Genomic DNA, 21940 nt, shown 5'->3' on the forward strand with positions numbered 1-21940 from the left:
CTGAGCAGGGCTGTGGAGGAGATCTTGCAGTGGTGACAACATGGTCTGGAGCTGGGGCAGAGCTGAGGTTCAATGCCTGCATGCCCCTGCTTGAGGCGTGCAGGCAGTGGATCACAGCTCTGCCTCCAGCTCTGGACCATGCTTTCCTGCATGATCTCAGCCCTGGAGTAGCTCCCAGCGCCACTGCATGCTCTGCCAGCACTGGTAGGATCAGTCTCCATGAAAGCCCTGGCCCCACACTGTCACGGTGCTGCTGCTACTGAGGTCTCCATGGAAACTGGCTGCAGTGATGCAGGCAGGGCTGCTGAAAAATGGAGTCTACTGTAAGCCCAACCTAGCCCGTGGGTTGGACTCAGCCTACCCCTATCATAAGGTCACCTAGTCCAACCCCCTGTTCATGGCCAAGTGCCTGACAAACCTACTCTTGAAACTCTTGAGAAAAGCTCCACCCTCATGATCTCTATAACTGCCTTTCAGGGTTTTGAAGACTGTTATCAAATCCTGCTTTAGTCTTCTCTTCTCCAGACTAAATAGCCCTAGTTTTTTCAGCCTTTCCTCATAAGTCTTATTTCCCAGGACTTTTTGTCTCTTTACACTAAATTCTTCCTAATCTGCCCACATATTCTGAAAGTCCACATCACCCTGGAATTGTGGGGCCCAAAACTGGACACAATATTCACCAGCACTGAATACAGTGAAAGAATCACTTCCCTTGATTTGAAATGATGCTCCTGTTGATGCAACCCAGTATGCTTTTGGCTTTTTTTTGCAACAACAATCAGTTTACAGTCTACTGTAAACCCCAGGTCTTTCACTGCAGCCTAGTTAACCATTCCCTAGCCCGTATTTGTACATGCAGTCAATCTGTCCCAAGTACAGGAATTTGCAACTTGGCCTTGTTGTATCTTATTTAATTGATTAAGGACAATTATCCAGTGTATTTGGGTCATTCTGGATCCTAGCCAGGCCCTCCAGACTCTGCCAATCTAGTCAACTTGGTTTCATAAATCTTATACACTTCAGTGAACCTTTTGTCTGAAACCAAAGAGTTAAGTGAAAAATGCTAAAATCCCTTGAAATCAAGTCCAAATTAGTAATGACCTAAAGTAAATCTCTGTTTAAATTTATTTAAATAGTTTATTAATTGAATACTAAATTATTAATATTAAATAGTAAAATAAGCCAAATGTTTTAAATTATTTTTAACTGATATAACAGCTATAACAGTAGTATTGTGCTTACTATATAACTTGGAAACCAGTAGACATTAACATTTAGATTGGCATCGTTACTCTGGCCATTATAATGAAAAAAGTCAAAAATACCCACAATAACCATGCAGTCTTATTTGAGATACCACGTATAACCTTACTTTTAGCGAAGGCTGTATCTGGGGTGTCTTAGATATTTCTGTGGGCACAAATAAAGCATCTCCATCTAGTACTTCTGCTGCTGACATGATGCCATCAGCAAAACTGAATGTTTGGTGCTGTAAAATATATAGGGGAAATATCAGTTTTTATGGAATAATTCAAATTCTGCTGTTAAAAGCAGAGATTTTTGTCTGCGTCTCAGAGAGATATTTGAAAATTCTTAGGTGGTCATATATCTACTTCCTCTTACATGCCTGTAGGATCCCTTCCACATGAGTTAAATTAAGATTGCTAACTTCTATCGACACCTACTTCTGCCATACAATACATTAAACAACCAATAAAGGCAAGGTCACATGGCACTGGAGTAGCTGCTATTGTGTGTTTAATTTAAGACATTTGATTTCAAAGCTTCATGTTATGCACACAGCTAAGCAACATTATCCTATTCTATTTGCCTATTTCTTCATTTGTCAGGCTGACCTGTTGTGTCTTCCTTCAAATTACATTGGAAATGATTCAGAACACAGTTTGCTTGGGTGATTGTGCAATGCTGAGTACAATGGAGCCCCAATCCTAAAGAAAGAATTACTGGAATTGTCAAGATAACCATACCAAAAATAATATGCAGGTTTCAGCAAGGAATTACTATAAGGGCTGTTCTGTGGTAGTAAGGACAAATGTGGTACAGTGAAACATGTAACAGCCTTATTTTAAATGTTCACAGGAGTGATATCCCATGTTTTGGATCATGTTTATAGGAATGCTTCAAATGAATCATAACAACTAAATGACAGAAACAATATACTATATAATGTTAAGAAATACAGAAACAACAAAGCAAGTATACTTTAAGGTGAAGACTAAATCTATTCTAATATGTATTCTAAGGCATTTTTTTATTTCATATTCAGAGACTATTTCAGGGAAATACTGATTGTCATTGAGCAAGATGGAAGTTTTGAATACTCCCACTTTTAAGTAGGTATTGATTTAATTGGGGATTAGATCAGATCCTAAACACACAGACTGTCAAGGCAAGGAGTGAGGTCTCATACCTGACACCTCAGGGAAGAAACAGATATTGCTTTTTGTTGCCTTTGTGCCACCATAAAACGGCAAAGTAAACAGATGTCCATACTCCTTGTTGAGCCACAATTTATGGATGCAACAATGAATTTGAACAGATTTTTTGTGGATATACTTTCATCCTAAACTATTTATCAAAGCTTATACACTTCAGCTAAAGCCCTCTGCCTGTAACTGGTAAGGAAAAGGTCTGTTACATTGTGCTTCCTACTCCATACCACACAGAATACAAGATATTCTTCTCCATGGAGAGTTTTTAACAATTAAAGCAAAGATTTTACAAGGAATAAACTAAAATATTAATTTTGTTCACAAACAGCTGGAACCATTGGGTTGGCCTTGTAAATATTTGAAACAGTCAAACTGAATGAATAATTTAATGAATTTACAAGTAGATTTCATAGACATTAGGGCTGGAAGGGACCTCGGGAGATCATCGAGTCCAGCCCCCTGCCCAAGTCAGCTGGGGTCATAGGATCCCAGCAAGATAAGCATCCAATTTGCTCTTGAAGGTGTTCAATGTAGGCGCTTGAACCACCTCCGCTGGCAGACTGTTCCAGACCTTGGGGGCTTGGACAGTAAAGAAATTCTTCCTTATGTCCAGCCTGAAACGGTCTTGCAGGAGTTTGTGACCGTTCGACCTTGTGAGAGTCATCATTGTTTCCACAAGAATAAGACCACACTGTGTATCATCATAGGTGGTGGTAGGGGTAAGATATAAGGAAAGGAGAAGCTCCACAAGGAAGACCTCTGGAAGGGCTTGGAGAAAACGCTTCTCTGCTTCCAACCTCCAGTAATAAGAAGCTCCATCAAGATGTGGCAGGTGAAAGTAAAAGAGCTGAAGAGGGTGACATCATCACTCCATAGAGTCCTTCCTTACAGCACACATCTCTAGAACATCCAGAAGGTGGGGACCCCAGCCATACAGGGTTACCCTCCAACACTTGGTTATAAATTAATTCTTAGTTTGGGCATCTTCCCTTCGGGCCCAACCCTAGTCTTAGGGCCACTGTTTGTGAGTCTAACAAAGAAAATCAACTACAATGTAACTGAAATAAACTGAAATGTAAGAGAAAACTGACTCTTATATTCATCACACCCTACCTGGGGATCAACAGATTTCTGGGTGGGCTGGTTGAAAAGGTTACTATCCCTTTAACAGCCTCTATAGTTCTGCCTCTGTCTCTCCATTGTAACATCTTCTTTTCATTGCTCACTCTGCACTGTTCCATCTTCATTGGCAGTCATCTATTCCTTCTATCCCTGCTTCTCTTTGCTTCTCTCTTTGTCTGTTAACAGGGTTTGGGTCCTGTGGGGGGTGGAGTGGGGAGGACTTTAAAAAATGGCAAAAAGATGTTTCCAGAGAATGGGACTGAAGACAGGCTGAGCTAAGAAAGGGTATGTCTACACTTCAGACTTTAGTGTAGTATAGAGACATCGAATTTTCACGTTCAAAACTGGATTGGTTATTATTAGCAGTCTAACTGCAGCGGTATGGAGCTCCACATATGTTAATTTGGGTTACCACATGTCCGGGTTTTCCTGCAAATGTCCTCTTTTTTGGCCCCTGTCTTTGTGTCCACACGGGTTCTTAAAATAAGAGCAAATGTTCAGTTTTTTGTTCTTCCTCTGCTCTCCTGGGCTGGCAGCTTAGGGCTGAGAGCAGTGGGCAAGGTGACTGGTTGTTGGTGGTCACATGCTCCAGTCATGGGCCTGGCAAACTCCCAGGTAAAGAGACACTCTGTGTGTGCATGCCTGCATGCGTGCATGTGTGTGTCTGTTCATGTAACAAGGGAGCTGCTTGGGCAGAGGGGCTGGGAGGGCAGGGGGCTGTGGGTCAGGGGTGAGAGGCACCAGGAACTCTGGAGGGGGCAGGGGCTGCGGGTCCAGAGTGTAGGGCACTGGCAGGGCTGGGGGGGGCAGGGGCTGTGGGGTGGGGGGTTAGGGGCACCAGCAGTGCTGGGGAGGCAGGGGCTATGGGTTGGTAGTGAGGGGTGGGGCTGGCAGGGCTGGAGGGGCAGGGGCTTAGGAGTGAATGGCAGAGGTAGGACATGGGTATATCACTGCCTTCCCACAATCATATGCCCCACCTTCCTTCTCCTACTCACAGGTGTCCTCTTTTTCGATACAGGAAACATGGTAACCCTATGTTTATTTACCTAGCTTCAGCAAATTAAGTAAAACTAGCCTACATGTACATCATCTGCATTACATTTTTTGGAGATCCTAGGACTTGTGACAAGAACACCCAGTTCCAATCATGAGTAGGGGAGATATCTGGAGTACACACACACACACACACACATATATATATATATACTGAGCAGTGCTGAGCTGTGGGGTCATCGTGCCTTGAAACTATATGGTAAATCATGAGCCTTTTTGGCTTTGGAATAATATCTTATATAGGTGATATTATATTTAAGTAGGTACAAAAGTGCAGCTAGAAAAAAACCCGGAAAAAAAGATATTCCTGAGGCATGAAAATGTCATTAGACATCAGGCATTTTCTAGCCCAGATGTTAGATTATTTCATTATATAGAATGGGACCCAAGGCAGCATTTCTTTCTGGATCTGGATTCAGAAAGATTTAGACTTATCAGTGATAAGACACTGCACACATAAAATAGTTTTCTATTATTAATTAATTAATTTTCATTACACCTATTGAAAACGGTAAATAATATGTATTATCATCATTTTATTGATAGGGAACTAAAGTCTAGTTTCGTGAAATCACTGTCCCGAGACATAAACAATCTGTAGGTTGTCTAGAAACAGACTATACGATTCCTTCTGACTCCCACTTCTGAAATCATCCTGGACACAAGAATTCAATTCAGGCCCATCTCCAAGAAAAATAAAATTAAGAGAAAAATAATATTTTGAAATCTGTTCAAACAAAAAAGCATGGTTCTTTTTCATTCCAGTTGATTATACACTCACATTCAAAACAACGGCTGTCCAAAGCTACATAGTCATTATATTTTTAAACTATATCCTATGAAGTAAAATTATAGCCCATTCTCCAATTTCCTTGAAAAGAATCTCACATCAGAGCATATGTAAAATTAACACTTCTCTTTTTCAGGGGAGATACAAGTTATTTTTTTGTTGGTAATGTATGGCTACAAGCTGAAGTAACAGTCTGTGCTGATTTTCTTTAAAACTGTTATTGAGAAACGACAAATAACTGCAGATTGCACCAGAAGTGTGCCAGGATGAAGTTATAGTTATGAAGTTATATTGATTCTGGTTAGATATATGAAGGAGGGAAGCTACAGTAAAACAGTAATCAATCAGAAAAATAATCTAGAGTCTAATCAATGTCTCTGAATAAGAGAACATTAATCCCTGATAGAGATATTACAAACACAATAATATCTAGCTTAGCTATCTAAATTCCACTCACCATCTTCTCTTATTATGTTTATCAAGGAATTGAATTTCAGAGGGCTCCTAAGAGCTGTTGTTCCAAGTCTGATTTTTTTCATTATTCTACTTAATTGTGTGCACTGTAATTTAATTTACTGTAATATTGTCTATTGTGGCAATGCAAAATTCCTTGTAACAGTAACCCATTAAAGAATATTAAAAGTATTTATCATGGTCCTCAGGAGTGCAGATAACATTATGCATGGAAAACTGGGATTTAACATAATTGCTGCAAATAATTCAAAACAGTCTTTTCTGCATTTCTCTATATGTAAAACAGCAAGAACAATAATCATAAAACAAAACCCAGCAAGATCAAAACTAGTTTTTATAGTTCCCCATGGTGATAAATAAAATATTTGAGAATATAAATCACTATTCTGCAGAAGTACAGATTGGAAAAGCCATCAGTGCAAAATATCTATAGTCCTCAAAATTGCTCCAAGCCATTAAGTTCACATACCTCTTCTTTACTTGTCTCTAATTTCTTTTTGATTGCAGTGATTTATTTTTCTGGTTTGGACTTCAACACCTTTTATTTCACCAGAACTTCTGGCTTTTTCGAAACTCCAGTGAAGGCAATGAAAAGACTTACATAGGTTGGGTACTTAAGTGACTGAATTTGCTTCTATTTATGTCAATATGAAAATTTCCATTTGTTTCAATGGTTTCAGGATCAAGCCCTTAACATTAGTAAAAGGTGCCAACCTGATTACACTAGATATTGGGCAACTGATTCCTACCAGCTGAGACTGTGGCTCACCAGTTCTTGGAACTTGAAATCTGTAATTTTTTTGTTAGAAATATCAAAATGGATTTTAAACTCAAAAGCTTAGGGACTGATATGATGTTTTAGTTTGCCCTGTTAAAGATAGACGAAGATCATAGCTAGGCACTGTTCATCTCTAATTTGGAACATATACAACATTCCACTGGAGAAATACTGCTTGCTTGGCATAGCTGATGCTATAAAACAAATTTAGGATATCTAACAGAAAAAAATCTCATGACATTTTTTGAGTCCAAAGCCTTACTCTGTTGTATATAATTAAAGATAAGTGAAATGTATGTTATTTTACTACCTAAAGAAAAATGCCACTTACTCTCTGAAAAGGAAATCCTGCCCCTTCCTACATTCAATCAAAAGAAATCTGAAAACCCCTAGCTTAGATTCTCCCTTAGAAAAAATTATCATTTATCATTCCATTCCTACAACCACATTTGTTAGTAAAATCAGGGAAGTAAACACTTTGGCCACAGCAATGCAGAAGGAGCATATTTTCATTTAATTCCCTCTTTTCAGTAAAACTAGTTTTATGTCTGACATCATTGTAATCATAAGCTTTCTTTGATCAAGAGTTGCTAGAAATATCTTTTTCATGAATATAAACAACTGAAGGCAGTTTTCCATGCCTTTAATAAAACATTCCCTGTTATAGGTGACAACATTGCTCCTAGATTCTAACAAAATTAACACACAAAAAAAAGTTTATAGCACTAGTAAAACAGGTTTCCAATGCATTTCCAAATCTTTAAAAAATCTTCAACCTGTAGCAATATCTTTTAAGTGGAAAAGATTGAATGCCATAGTTATGGAAGGGTTTGCTATTGAAGAATGAATTCTGAAACTTGTTCACCAGGCTTACTTTCTGAAAGTGCTGATATGAGCTATAAAAATATTGCATCATCCACATTTAGTATCACAATAACAAAATAAAGGAAAAACAGTGTGAGGGAAGAAGTGCTTAACAGTAAAGGAAGAATATATTCACTGATAAAATAAACAATACCGAGGTACACTGGAATCTCCTTCTAGCTCCAATAAAACCCTAACAATTTAAATCCTGAAGTCCTTTACCATCTTTTAATTCAGAATGGAGGCAAAAAAAGTGGAGAATGACCTCAGGGTTTTGACCCATGAAAATAATGTGATTTTGCACTACAAGAAAGCAGGTATCTACCAGGCGTTTTTGGAAACAACAATATGAATTTTACAACTGCACTATCAAAACTGAAAAATATATAAATCTGTTCTAACATCAGATGCGAGGGAGGAGATGAAGACTTTTAATATCACCACTGTGTTGCACCAGTAATAAAACAGGGATCTTTCAGCATCTGTTCAGAGTCTGATGTAATTCTTTGGTGAGTATTCTCTTAGAACAATGTAATTTTCTAAAGTACCAGCCCTAGAGTATGTAATTCTTAACAGAAGGTTAAATTGCCCTCTTGGTTATTCAGATTTGAAAATGCCACCACTAATTACACGGAAATATTATACCACTTCATGAATCCATTTTTCAGGAAATATTTAAAGAGATGCAGATGGCTAAATTCTGATGACAAATCTCGCGTCTCATTTTAGGGTAAACACTCTATGACTGGGACTTCAGCCTCTCAAGTTACTAGGCAAAAATCTACTATTGTTCTTGAACTGCATTGCTCCAAATAGTAAAAGGCTATGAATGAAATCAAGCCTGAATTAAAGTCAATGGAAAATTCCATCAGCTTCAGCAGTGCCAGAATTCTACCCCTCTCTGCTTCTGAACGAATACTGTATAAAAGATTTCCACAGGTGTCAGAGGTGGGTTAGAAACTAAACAACCTTAAATTGCAACAAAATGGCCACTAATCTAGATACACAGAAGTACCTTCTTTTTCCTATTTTTGAATATTGCTATTATGCATTAAAATGTGTCATCAGTAAAAAAAAAAAAAGCAGTTCTCACTAATACCAGCTGTTTCAGAAGATAAGGTTTATGAAGACATTCCTTTTTTTTAAATTTAACTTTAGCAAATATTTCAGTTGCACTATTTCACAGATACCTATATCAAGTATATGATGTGATACTAGATTTTTCTATTTGGAAAAAAAGCATTAAAAATGTTCAGGGGCTCCACCTGACGTTCCATAGTTTGGCATTAAATTTTACATATGCAGGGGCAATTTTTTTGCAAGATATTGTATGCATGTGTGTACAATGGAATGACAGGGCTAGATTCTTTTCCAAGCACACAGTTCCTTTTTTATAGATCCATCAAGGCGAAGCAACTAAATCAAGGATTTCTGTGGGGTGCCACAGTGCTCAGCTGGCATAGTGCCAGCATAAGCATCTTTCCTTCCACCACCTTTCCATATGCTAAAATAATTTTGGAGTAGGAGGAGGGAATAAACATGGTGCTGCTGTGCTTCGGTAGTTTTTAGTTCTGAGTGTCATCATAACCACCCTACTTATAGTACCAGTTTGACTACTTTAACATAAAGTGGTCCAGTGTAAAAATACCCTATACTAAAGTAAAGAAACCATCCTTTTTAGCCTCATCTATTTAATCCTTTTACCCCTTCAAAATAAAATTAGTGGATGCTTGATGCAGCTGAGAATTTAAGGAGAATTTAATGTGCAAATTTCATATATATATATTTGTGTGTGTGTGTGTGTGTGCGTGTGTGTGACAAAGTGGTAAGTAAAGCATACTGCACTCTTTCATGCATTAGAAGGTGTATCATGAGCAGGTCTAAGGAGGTGATACTTCCCCTCTATGTGGCATTGGTAAGACTGCACATGGACTACTGAATCCAGTTCTGAGCAACACACTGCAAGAGAGATGTGGATAACCTTGTGAGGGTTCAGAAGAGGGCTACTTGTATGGTTATGGGGCTATAGGTAAGATCCTATGAGAAGAGATTGAAGGACCTGAATCTCTTCAGCCTCCACAAAAGAAGACTGAGAGGTGATCTTGTGGCCACCTACAAATTCATTGTGGGGGTGGAGGAGGCAGCAAGGAATAGGGGATACTCAGTTTACCAGGGCGTCCCTTGGGGTTACAAGGAACAACAGCCATAAACTGACGGAGAGCAGATTTACATTAGAACTAGGAAAAAATAATTTACAGTGAGGGTTGCCAAAATCTGGAATGGGGTTCCAAGATCTGACCCTAGCATTCTTTCCTGCCCAGGGCAGGGGGTTGGACTCTATGATCTACTGAGGTCCCTTCTGACCCTAATATTTTATGAAATCTGTGAAATCCAATCTCTCTCTCTCTCTCTCTCTCTCTCTCTCTATATATATATATATACACATATATGTGTGTGTGTGTATTATATTATATGAAACCCCATAGATATATGGGATTTAAATATATACATTAAAACTCTGGTTTGAGCACAGTGATATAACTCTAAGGAAAGCACTGTAAATGTGTAATTCCATGTACAATATTATAAAAAAGAAAGCAGTTTTGAAAAACTGGCTGAAAACAAAGGTTGGTGGTGCCATCAACTTGTGTGTGTTAAGTGTAGGCCTTGAAGTTAACTTTTTTTTTCATGAACATTTGGCTTGTGCTTAAACAAAAGTCAGATTAGAAACCAGAAAGTTTGACACATAGCAACCTTTGTGGTGATGACTAAATCTAGATGAGAAAAATAAGAAATCAGAAGCAAAACTGCCATCTTGCTTAGGGAATCCACTTTGTTGCCTTGGAAGAAAGGTTTGAGAGATAGTGTCAATAGTACATATTTTTATTCCATTGAGATGATAATGGATGATTAAATACTCCTTTGTTGATTTGTAGATTGGAATCTAAATTTTAATGAGGCCAGTGGTTTTTGGTGATTTGTTCTTACAGGTGTTAAAGCACTGGCCCAGAATTGTGGTTGATTTTAAGCAGTGAAGAACTGGATTAGGGATATTACTTTCTATTAATTCATACCTTAAAACTGTAAAGAGGGCATAATAATGTCTTTAGTCATAAACCAGTGGTTAGGGTACCATGAGATGATAATAGAATATCAGTATTACCTCTATATACCACAAAGCAATCACATTTATAAGAAAAGGCAACAGAGAAGGATTAAGTAGGTGAAGAAATACCTTTGCTAGGTCTAAATAAGCCACTGTGTCTACAGCACATTAGATTGCTGAGCTGAGATACTAGCTTGGGCGCAAGTTAATTAGAAGTTGCAGAGAGCTCTCAGTAGGAATAATTAGCCAAGGCAAAATCCTATACTGGTACCAGTTCTGTATCTAGCTTGATTAGAATTAGCTCAGGTATCTATAAAAAAGCACTGTAATGTGTTAGGTAGACAAAATGCTCTAACGAAGCTATTGAAGATTCTGGATGTAAGCCAAAACTCTAAACCCAGCAGCACAGACCTTCAACTAACGATGATAGATAATGTATTTCAGTGGAGCAGAAACACCTAGTCTGAGAAACAAACTATGAGATTATTGCATAACATCCAGATCAAAAGTCCCAAGGGTCACAAAATAAGTCATAAATTCCTTGTTTTTAGAACTAAAAATTGTTTTTTCCAAAACCTCCAAATTTATCAACACAAATATGACAGCAGATAATTTCTCAGAATAATACATTTAGCTTGACTGACTTCTCACACAGGTATACATGTGAAGCAAGTCTACTGAAAAGAATGGAATTATGCAGGGAAAAATGAATGTGTGAGGAGAAACAAAATGCTGAGAAAAGTGCTCAGTGTTTCGTAGAGCTCTCTATTAATTTGCACCTTGTGTAATGCACCTGTTCAAACTATTCCCATTTAGATTTAGTAGTTTCACACTTTCTACTCACACTGTCCTGTTGTAAACAGACATTGCAAAGGCCTACAGCAGTTGGTAATTAAGCCATTATAATTGTAGGCCCCCTGGAGTATGGATTAATGCAACCATTGATCAGTGCATATACAAATCACACAGTGGCCCTGCTAACAGCATAAACCGAAGTAGGCCCCAGTGAATACAAAACTAGGAATACTATACATGGCTTACACCAAACTGCTGGAAAAGTAGCATGTTAGTTTCAGAGTTGCCTCCAAAGCCAACAGATAGGAAATTAATTGATAAGACCAGTAAAGAACACCACAACAAAGATCAAAGTGACCTAGCAACCATTTGTCCTTATCTGGTAGGAAGGGTGCCCTAATAGTCAAGAAGTAGGATATGGATATTGTCATCTAAAGATGTTTTAGTAATTGGTGAGAACTAGGAAATGTAAACATGAAGTTCTTTTGAGCAGCGTATAAAATGGGGCCTGGAAAACCTTAATACCCTGTACTGGGCTTAAGGGTTATGTTTATGTCTGTACAACATTTTCAAATGACATGACTGTACAGGGAGCCAAGGGGCTCCTGTTACTTTACAGGAGAAGATGCAGCAGGAATGTCCACCATATAGGGGAAGACTGCAAATTATGGGCTACCTGCAGGGGAGTAGGCAGTCAGGCGCCTATAGGCTGCAAGTGCCTGTTTTGCAACTAGCTACTTAGCAGTAGGGAAGTAGGGCACAACCCTGATAAGGTAGCAGGGAGCTGGAAGCAAGCCATCCTAGAGGCTGATGGGGAAAACCTGCAGCCAATCAGGGGAGCACCTGAACAGAAGGGAAGGAGCCAGAGGATATAAGCCTGGAACCTGAGGCACAGGGGTAGTGTAGCCATGAACTCTGCTGGAAAAGGAGCTCCTGCCAGCTTAGGTTGATAGGGAATGCCAGCTGGAAGCCATGGCAGGCGCTCAGGAAGCTGAGAGAGCCAGAGAGCAGGAAGCTGGCTTGACAGCAATATAATGACCCCAAGGGGGAGTGTTCAAGTTTGAAGCAGTTGCTTGGATTTTTGTTCTAGTACCTGAGACTTGACAAGGGGAAACAATTTAAGTCAGTTCAGTAACTAACAAAGACAACACTGATGAGCAAACAGCTTCTAATGTGACTTTCTAACTTGAACTGCAAGTTTATTCTGTAATTTAACATAATTGCATATAGGGACAAAATAGGGTTTTTTAAAAATGAGAATTGTAAGAAGCACAAATGAAGTCTCAGCTCTAACTAACAGCTCAGTTGAGGAATGGAGAAGGATGCAGACATGAAATAAAAATCAGACGACATTTGCAAGGTCTTTGGGAAACAACTCAGAGAAAAGAATAAATTCAAAATTTCAGAATTAGGTTAAATGTATTAAACACAAATTGGTGTATTAAACAAAGGTTGACAGGTTCTCTCTACATAAAATGTAAGACTTTAGATTGAGGTACCAGTTGACCATCAATACTGGGAGGTTCTAACCAAGTACTGTAATTTCCATTTAAACTCAAAATAGGCAAAAAAAAAAAATGCAATTTTATTTTGGTCAACCTCAAGCATTTCATTTGACAAGGTCAAAAAAATATTTTGAAACTTTTTTCTCTTAAACATAACTCAACTTTAATGGAAATAATACCTTTCTGTAACGGAAGAAATAAAAGTTTTGTTTTGAAAATATCCCAAACACAATGTTTTGATGTTTAAAAAACAAAGTTTACCTCTTTTTTCCTTAGATAAAAAATATTATCTGAATTCAAAACCATATCACACAAAGCTTCGATTTCTTTGAATTTCAATTCTTCAGCAAACTTATAATTTATTAAAAAAAATGTTGTCCACGTCTGCTCAAACGATCCTTGACATAGATATACATATAAAATAAAAAAGATATAGCTAGAAAAGGATTTTGTCCTTCTGCTGTCTTGCCCATGAAAACTAACTACCCGCTACCTCAATTTTATATATTCTTCCCCTACACATTTTTTTAATGTTACTATCCCATGTTCATCACTTTTACTGTTAACTGGGATCCTGGTATCACCTGCCTTTTCTCACAAATCTATTTCCACCATTAATAATATACAACATGCCACCTTCAATGAGAATTGTGACAATACTCATAGCAGGTAATCTTACACATTCTCGTTAATAACAAAAATAATAGATATCATGAGGGATATTTCCCCCCCCTGGTTCTGGTGACTGTCCAGTTGTCCCTTTCTATCAAGATAAAGCCTAACAAGTAAGGTTTGGCTCATAAACCCCTTTTTAATTACCCTTGACAAAGAAGGTGAACATAGAACATGGAATTACAAAAGTATTAAATGATAGCTTCCTGTATTCTGAACTATCACATTTATGCTTAGTTACTGACTCTCCCCTCCCACTCCCCCCACCCCAAGTAGTGTAAATAACTTAAACAACTTTGGTCAGTATTGCACCAAGCAAGACCCCAATGCATTCTACTAACCATGCTGTACACAATGTAAAATGCCATATCTCTGGCTTCCCTTAGTGCATTCCTTGCTGTACAGTTGCTCTATCTTAGCAAGTTACTTGAATTCATTCTTTCATTTCTGAAAAAGTGCAGCTATCTAAAACAGAACCTGCAGAAAGTGCATGAGTTTAAAATAGAGGTCATAGGCCTCATTTATAGCACTAAGAATTTCACAGAATTAAATTCAGGCTCCGTTTAGTGTCTGTGGGGACACTGGTATCCACAACTGGTTCCTCACAGGGCACCCTGACAGCTTGCCCCTGGCTGGGCTATCAAGGAGCCAGTGCTCTCCCTCCCTCTTGCCTTTTCCCTTGGAAGGAGGGAGTGGAAGCAGAGAACTGTGGGATACTGAGTGTTCTCAATACCCAAGAGAAGTATATGGTCACTTAAGTTAGTCTGGGAAAGGGGAAAGATCTTCCTGGTCAGAAGAGGGAGAACTTTCTTATGGAAGACTCAGTTCTCTTCCACAAGAAACCTGTTGAATGTCTTGATGCTCTCTTTTTGTGCTGGGAGAAAGGTTTTGTTCTCCAACACAAATCTAATGCCAGTCCATGGCTAAAGATGACAGTCCAGATTGGTAAAATGGCTCCTAAACTGGAGTCCTTATGATAGAAGGATGGGATAAAAAGTATTTCTCTTCCTTTTCAGTTTTGGCATGAAATACATTAACTTATGTTAAAATCTCAGGGACTCAAAGTGGACCTTCTGTCACAGTGCTTTAGCATTTGGATTCAGCTCTTTATTTGGTGTAGAAGTGTGATGATGCCAAAGCTCAACATGGTGGAGGAAATGGGCAAAATTCTAGGGCCCTAATACTGCACAGTTACAAGGGTCAGAATTACCCTACCAACATACAACCTTCAATGAAAGCAGCATGTATGCCAGTGAAACAGAGGGCATGTTGCAGGCATCCATGATATGCTAGACATGAATGTAGTAGCATATGACATGTGCTTTATTTCCCTGAGAAGATTAATTCACAGCTGGCTTGAAGCCCCAATCTGTATTCTTAAGACATATTCTGAATTAGTTAAACAATAAAAATATTTAAAATTTACATTAAGATCATTATTAGAGGGCATAATTCTTATAAAGAAACAACAGATAACAGGGATATGGAGAGGTCATCCGAAGATTGCATTTTCATCTTTTGCCTTCTACAGAATGTGGTGGCAAAAGAAGGCTCCCCCATTATAACCACTCCAAACATAAACCATTTGGCAGTTTGTCTGACTTGAAGAAAACTCCTGGCCACATAAAATAGATAACCTAGCCCTATGGGGTACATAACTACTCAACAGAGGGAGATGCAATACATGGAAGGAAGGGGTCTAATTTAAGTCACATTTTATGCAATTTCCAGCAACTGATTCTGCTTATAATTAAGGTTTTTTGTTTACTGATTTTAATTCTTTACTTTCACAACTGTCTTCCATGCACTTTGGATGAAGAAGTGGGGGTGGGTAAGAAAGTATTGGAAGTTGAGCAATTTAAAATGACTAGGCTAAATCTCATCACTATCTCTTCTGATGAATGGTTTAGCATGTTTATAATACTGTAGCACTACAGAAGTGACAAGCTTTAATGGCATCATATAAGTCAGAATGATAATGAGACTCTCAAGATGGAAAGCTCGTTATTTTAACCTGTCATAAATCTCATTTGAAACCAGCTGTTCTCTTATGGGCACTATTCACAGTGATCACTATGGAAGCTGACAAACATGGGAACCCTCCCCCCCCCCCAAAAAAAAACAAGAAAACAACAACCCCAAAAGAAACAAAAAACAATGCTTTATCAAAAGTGGAATCATGTCAGTTTGGCTCGGCTTCCCTAGCTTCTGTATAGCTCATACATTTCACGGGGGGCTTTTATCTCATAGCTGATTCTCTTATTTTTGCCATGGTTTTTGCCTCTCAGCCAAAACAGAGAGCAGAAATGGTGCTGCTTGCTGTGGGATGTGTAGATCACTGATAATCATGAAGTCCAGGCTTTTCTGCAGTTAACAGAAATCTAGGATCCCTGCTAATGATGGCGGTATACTGATGGTTGCTGATCTTAAGACTAATGCATGGACTGGCAGGGCCGGGGCCCTTGCCATTCAGGGGCCCCCAGATGCCTGAGTTCCCATGGGAAACAGCAGTTTTCCCCTTGCGGGTGGGCAGTGTTGTAGCCTGCAAGGGGCTGCCGGGAGCAAGATGCAAGGGGTTCTGTGTGCCTGTGTGCAGCGTAACCTATGCACATGACTTGGAACACAGCTGGGCAGCATGGGGAGAAGTTCTCTGCAGGTAAGTGTATGGAGGAGAAGGGGTGTGGGGGGGGGCAGATCAAGACCACCATGGTGAGGGAGGGAGTGGAGCAGGGGATTTGGCTGGGGCTACCTAGTGAGCGCAGTGCATGGGACCCAGGGCCAGGGCAGGGAGTAGGACAGAGCCGTGGGCAGCTCATCCAGGGGGTGGGGAGGAAGGGGTGGCTCCCTGTCACTGTGTGCACCTCCAAGGGTGGCATGGGGGGCCATGTGTCCCCCTATATTTGTGCAGAGGGTGGATGCAGGCTGCTTGCTGTATGCTCAGGGCTCTCTGCTCTGCCTTTGCCCCAGGGGCCCTGCAGTGGCCACAATTTCCTGCCTGTCCAGCAACCATGGGGGTGGCAAGTTGTGCCTCCCACAGTAACTTGTGCTACTGCATGGTAATGCCAGTGCACAGGTTTTTAGTGACAGTTACTGCACAGTAGCCTAATACTACTGCTCAGCAGTGTATTAGCATGGTTTCTTCCCAGCATGCAGCTGTGCAGTTAGTTTTCTTGTGTAAACTCACCCACTGAAGAGTTATAATAGGTGGGGAAACTGATCTAAAGATGAGAGGACTTTGTCTCTCTGTTGTAAATATTCCCCCTTATGTTAATGCAGGCCCCTAACATGCCCCACTCCATGCAAGTTTTCGGGACTTTTATCCCAAGCCAGGTCTGACCATTCACGTAGGTTCCTAGCCGAGTTATAGGACCTCCATTTAACCCAGGAGGTGCACAGTCCCACCACAGGAAATGTCTTGTTGGACCTGGTCCTGGCCATGGGCAATGACCTGGTGAGTAGACTGTGGGTTTTTGACCACCTGGGCGATAGTAATCATTGCCTAATGGAATTCACCATCCAGTGCAGTGTGTCAAAGGCCTGCAGCAAGGCAACAGCCCTAGACTTCAGGAAGGCAGATTTCAATGAGGTAAAGAGACTAGTTGGGGAGGTACTGAGGTTCCGGAGGGGAGGGGAGTTGGGAGTCCAGGAAGAGTGGTCATTCCATAAGGAGATGATCCTCCAAGCCCAAAGGGTAACAATCTCCATGTGGATCAAAGGGGGCAAGAGTGCTCAAAAGCCTCCATGGCTCACCAAAAGCATCCATGAACATCTCAAAGCTAAAAAGGAAGTGTACACCCAATGGAAGGGAGGGGACATCACCAAGGAGGATTACACCTCCATTGCCCAAGATTGTAGGGGGGCTATTAGGAAAGCTAAGGTGGAGATGGAACTGGGACTAGCAACCCAGATTAAGGATAACAAGAAGTCCTTTTTTAAATACATAGGGGGTAAAAAGAAGGTACCAGGCAATGTAGGGCCTCTGCAGCATATGCTAGGAAATCTGGTGGTCACACCAGATGACAAAGCTAACCTCTTTAACAATTTCTTTGCCTCCATCTTTTTGATCAGGGACTGGGACATCCCCCCCCACTGTGATCTCCCCTCCCACTGGGATCTCAAACAGACCCAGGGGAGGTGCTGCCAGGCCCAGGGTCTGTGAGGACCTAGTAAGGGAACTTCTGGTGGGTCTAGATGTGTTCAAGTCAGCACTTCCTGATGATCTCCACCCCAGAGTGCTGAGGGAATTAGCAGAGGTCATTGTGGGACCCCTGGCACAGCTTCTTTACTCATGATGGTCTGGTGAGGTGCTGGAGGCCTGGAAAATGGCCAATGTGATCCCCATTTACAAAAAAGGGAGGAAGGAGGACCCAGGAAACTATAGGCCTGTTAGTTTTACCTCAATCCTGGGGAAGCTCTTTGAGAAAATTATCCAGGAGCACATCCGTGAGGGACTAGCAAGGGAGATCGTGCTTAAGGGCAACTAACATGGGTTCATTCAAGGCAGGTCCTGTCAGACCAACGTGGTGGCCTTCTATGACCAGGTCACAAAATCCTTGGACACAGGTGTTGCCATGGACGTAGCCTTTCTGGACTTTAGGAAGGTCTTTGATACTGTCTCTCACTCCATTCTCATTCAGAAATTAGGCGACTGTGGTATCTATGCCTACACAGTCAGATGGGTCACAAATTGGCTGGAGGGCCACACCCAGAGAGTGGTGGTAGATGGGTCTTTTTCGACCAGGAGGGATGTGGGCAGTGGGGTCCCCCAGGGCTCGGGCCTGCACTGTTCAACATCTTCATCAGTGACTTGGACAAGGGGGTGAAAAACACCTTGTTCAGATTCGTGGATGACACTAAAATGTGGGGAGAAGTGGGCACACTGGAGGATAGGGACAGACTACAGCTAGATCTAGACAGGTTACAGGGGTATGCAGATGAGAACAGATGGGATTCAATACTGACAAGTGCAAGGTACTGCACCTCGGGAGGAAGAACCAGCACCATACTTACAGGTGAGGAACTCCCTTCTAGTCAGCACAGAGGCTGAAAGGATCTTGGTGTCATTACTGATTCCAAAATGAACATGGGCCACCAATGTGGGGACATAGTCAGGAAGGCTAACCGCACCTTGTCATGCATCCACAGATGCATCATGAGCAGGTCCAGGGAGGTGATCCTCCTCTAGCTGACACTGGTCAGGCCACAGTTGGAGTACTGTGCCCAGTTCTGGGTGCTGCACTTCAGGAGGGATGTGGACAGCATCGAGAGGGTCCAGAGGAGGGCCAGTTGTATGATCAGGTGGCAGCAAGGCAGGCCCTATGAGCAGAGGCTATGGGACCTGAACCTGTTCAGCCTCCACAAGAGAAGGCTGAGAGGGGATTTGGTGGCTGTCTACAAACTGGCCAAGGAGGACCAGCCAGCAGGCTATGGGAGAGTCCCTGTTCCCCCTAGCACTACCAGGAGTAATAAGCAATAACGGCCATAAGTTGACTGAGAGTAGATTCAGGCTAGATAACAGGAGGCACTACTTCACAGTCAGGGTGGCTAGGATCTGGAACCAACTTCCAAGGGAAGTGGTGCTTGTCCCTACCCTGGGGGACTTCAAAAGGAGGCTAGACAGCCACCTAGCTGGGGTCATTTGACCCCAGCTTCCTTTCCTGCCCATGGCAGGGGGTCGGACTTGATGATCTGCTCAGTTCTCTTCCAACTGTACCTACTATGAAACTATCCCAAAAGCTTGCAGAAAAGGACAGTTGTCTTGTCATTTCCCAGTTGATCTAATAAAAAATATCATTTTGGAACTAAGAGCTCTAGCTTTTTGTATGTCTTTTTGTCTCAGACCACCACAGCTACCAAGTACACCCCTGACACATGGAAGATGCTGAATGCTAGCCAGTTTTGGATTTTGAACTTCATTGCAGAACAAGAAAGATTTTTTACTTCCCTGCCTGCCATTGACACCTCCAGGGAAGGAATTCTACCTGATCTACACATCGAAGAGATACTCAGCACAGTTCACAAAGGCACTTGCATGGACCCAGAGGAACAGCCTTCCATCTTCAGTACCCTCAGTGCAAAAATGATATTTATTTCCTACCTATGGGGACTTTTTACTATCTTGTACCATCTATACTTTTCTCAGAGCCTAACAAAGGGACTTTGATTCCCGAAAGCTTGCAGAAAAGGACAATTTTCTTGCAATTTCCCAGTTGGTCTAGTAAAAGGTATCATTTTGGAACCAAGAGTTCTAGTTTTTTGTATGACCTCTCCATACAATTCTTTTACAGTTTGTGTGGTGGTTGGGAAGAGAGCTGGTAGATTCAACTGAGATGCATGTTAGTGCTATGTGGCAGCATATACATTCACTGCTATGGGGAGTTATTTATATAGTTCCAAAAGTGTCAACGGTCATAAATATTTGATGTAATCAACTTTCAATGTCATAAAAATCAAGGTTGCTACATAGATTATTAAATTGTTTCTCTGATCAATGCTTTACAAAAGTCTGTGCAAAATATGAAAACAGTCTATATGGGAAATTTATTTTAAATTGCACCACAATGCACCCCACAAGATCTGGCAACATCAGCACCAGAAGCAGTGGGGTGTGCAGATTACTGGGAACAGACCATATAGAAAGATTGGATTGGAGACACAATGAACAGGAAGATTTTAAATTGTAAACAAATAATATTGTTCACATAAGTAGCAACATCTTGGCTGTGATGTTTGTTCATTTATTTAATTCTGTAAATGGAGGTCTCTTAGTGCAAATGTGATTGGCAATATGAAGAGAGCATATCACCCAAACCAAGTAATGTTACTCATAAAAATGGCAAAATGCTGATAAGTTCATTTCATTCTGGTCCTCAGCTATATTTTTCTTCTGTTTTAACTGCTGAGACAAATGGAAGTGCTGACAAAGAAAGCCACTGAATCATGCAAGTCGTTAATGAAATAATGTAAAATATAGATCAGTAAAATTAATAGTTATTATTACATGTCAAGGTTAGATCATAACTTGCAGTGAGGTAAAAAGACAAGGTAAAAAGACATTCTTTCATTCAAATTTAAGTACAAATTGCCTTATTTTTATAAATATGGCCCTTAAGAAGTATTGGTATGACCAAGTAGAAATTCTAAATATCAAGGATAGAACATCTACCACATCATTGGTATGGATATTCATATCCATAAAACATCCTTTGTAGTACTATTTAAAATATTTATTCTACGATATTGAAACTCTTTGTCTTGAATCAGTCTCATTAGTAAATATTGAAATACAACATTCCCAAGGAAATGTTACATAGCACAAGGGTCAAAAATAAAATTTACCACATGTATTTATATATGTCTGTGTCAACAAAATCTTGCTTGTAGAAAATAAGAACAGTTTTCTTGTAAAATTTAATGAGTGCTTTTTGAACATAAAATTACCAATTAGGACTCAAGCTAGACACTGTGTCTACATTAAACACTACTTAAGGTCAGAATTGAGAATACAATACCTTAGCTTTGTCCCTCATAGAGCCTTTGCCCAGGATAGACATTTTTGCACCTGTCTCTTCTTGCAACCTCTTCAAGGAGTTTCCTCGTGGTCCAAGCAATTTCCCAACAAAATTGAACTGGAAAGTGAATAAAGCATTTGTTTTAAACAAAAAAATGATATTTTTTTCTGGAAGTAAAACAACTCTTAAGTTTGTTAATAGCAAATGAGAGGAAAAAAGATTAGACTTTAGCCAATACACATTTCTACGTTATTTTACGTTTTCGTTCTGACCACTATCTACTGATTAGTAAACAGGCTGTGCACAGGGATCCATATATATCTGTTGCAGGGTTTAGGTCACCTCTGTTATAGGAGCAAAGGTGAAGAAACATTCATGATTCCTTTTTTCCTCCAGTGTTAGTTAGTAGGCAGAAAAAGGCTGGGCCTCTGTAATTATGGATAAGGTGAACTGATTTTCATTTTTCTTTTTCCCTATCTCCCAGACAGCACTGCATGGATCTTTTACAAACTGGCAGAGTAGACCTTATCCTTTGAAAAAATAGAATTGGACTCAATCTGGACTGCTGAACGCAGGCAGCAAGGTCAAATGCACTCGACCATGATGCAAGTCATATCATTCCACTATGCAATAAGGAGTAGCAATGTTCTAGATATGAGAGGACTTTGACTTTTTTTTAATAAAGACTGATGCACCATCTCTAAATGAAAGAGGGACACTTGTTTTTATGTGTGGAAAAGTAGAGATGTGCAAATGTTATGCTGTCATTTTGGAATTTATACCATATTTTCTTGGATATCACATACTCCCAAATAAG

The 21940-nt window shown here is 40.2% G+C and overlaps 1 protein-coding gene across 3 annotated transcripts in view; it reads right to left on the minus strand.

Moving 5' to 3' along the window:
- The window catches only part of KHDRBS2 (KH RNA binding domain containing, signal transduction associated 2), a 736982-nt gene that overhangs the window by 464423 nt on the left and 250619 nt on the right, over positions 1 to 21940 (minus strand). For all 3 annotated transcript variants that reach the window (XM_090034488.1, XM_090034497.1, XM_090034495.1), the window contains exon 3: positions 21124 to 21240. In XM_090034488.1, the coding sequence (XP_089890614.1) occupies positions 21124 to 21240 (117 nt within the window). The remainder of the gene's footprint in view (positions 1 to 21123; positions 21241 to 21940) is intronic.

The sequence above is a fragment of the Crocodylus siamensis genome, chromosome 1, assembly GCF_052110815.1.
Source record: "Crocodylus siamensis isolate JL-2025a chromosome 1, ASM5211081v1, whole genome shotgun sequence".
In the NCBI taxonomy this organism is placed as follows: Eukaryota; Metazoa; Chordata; order Crocodylia; family Crocodylidae; genus Crocodylus; species Crocodylus siamensis.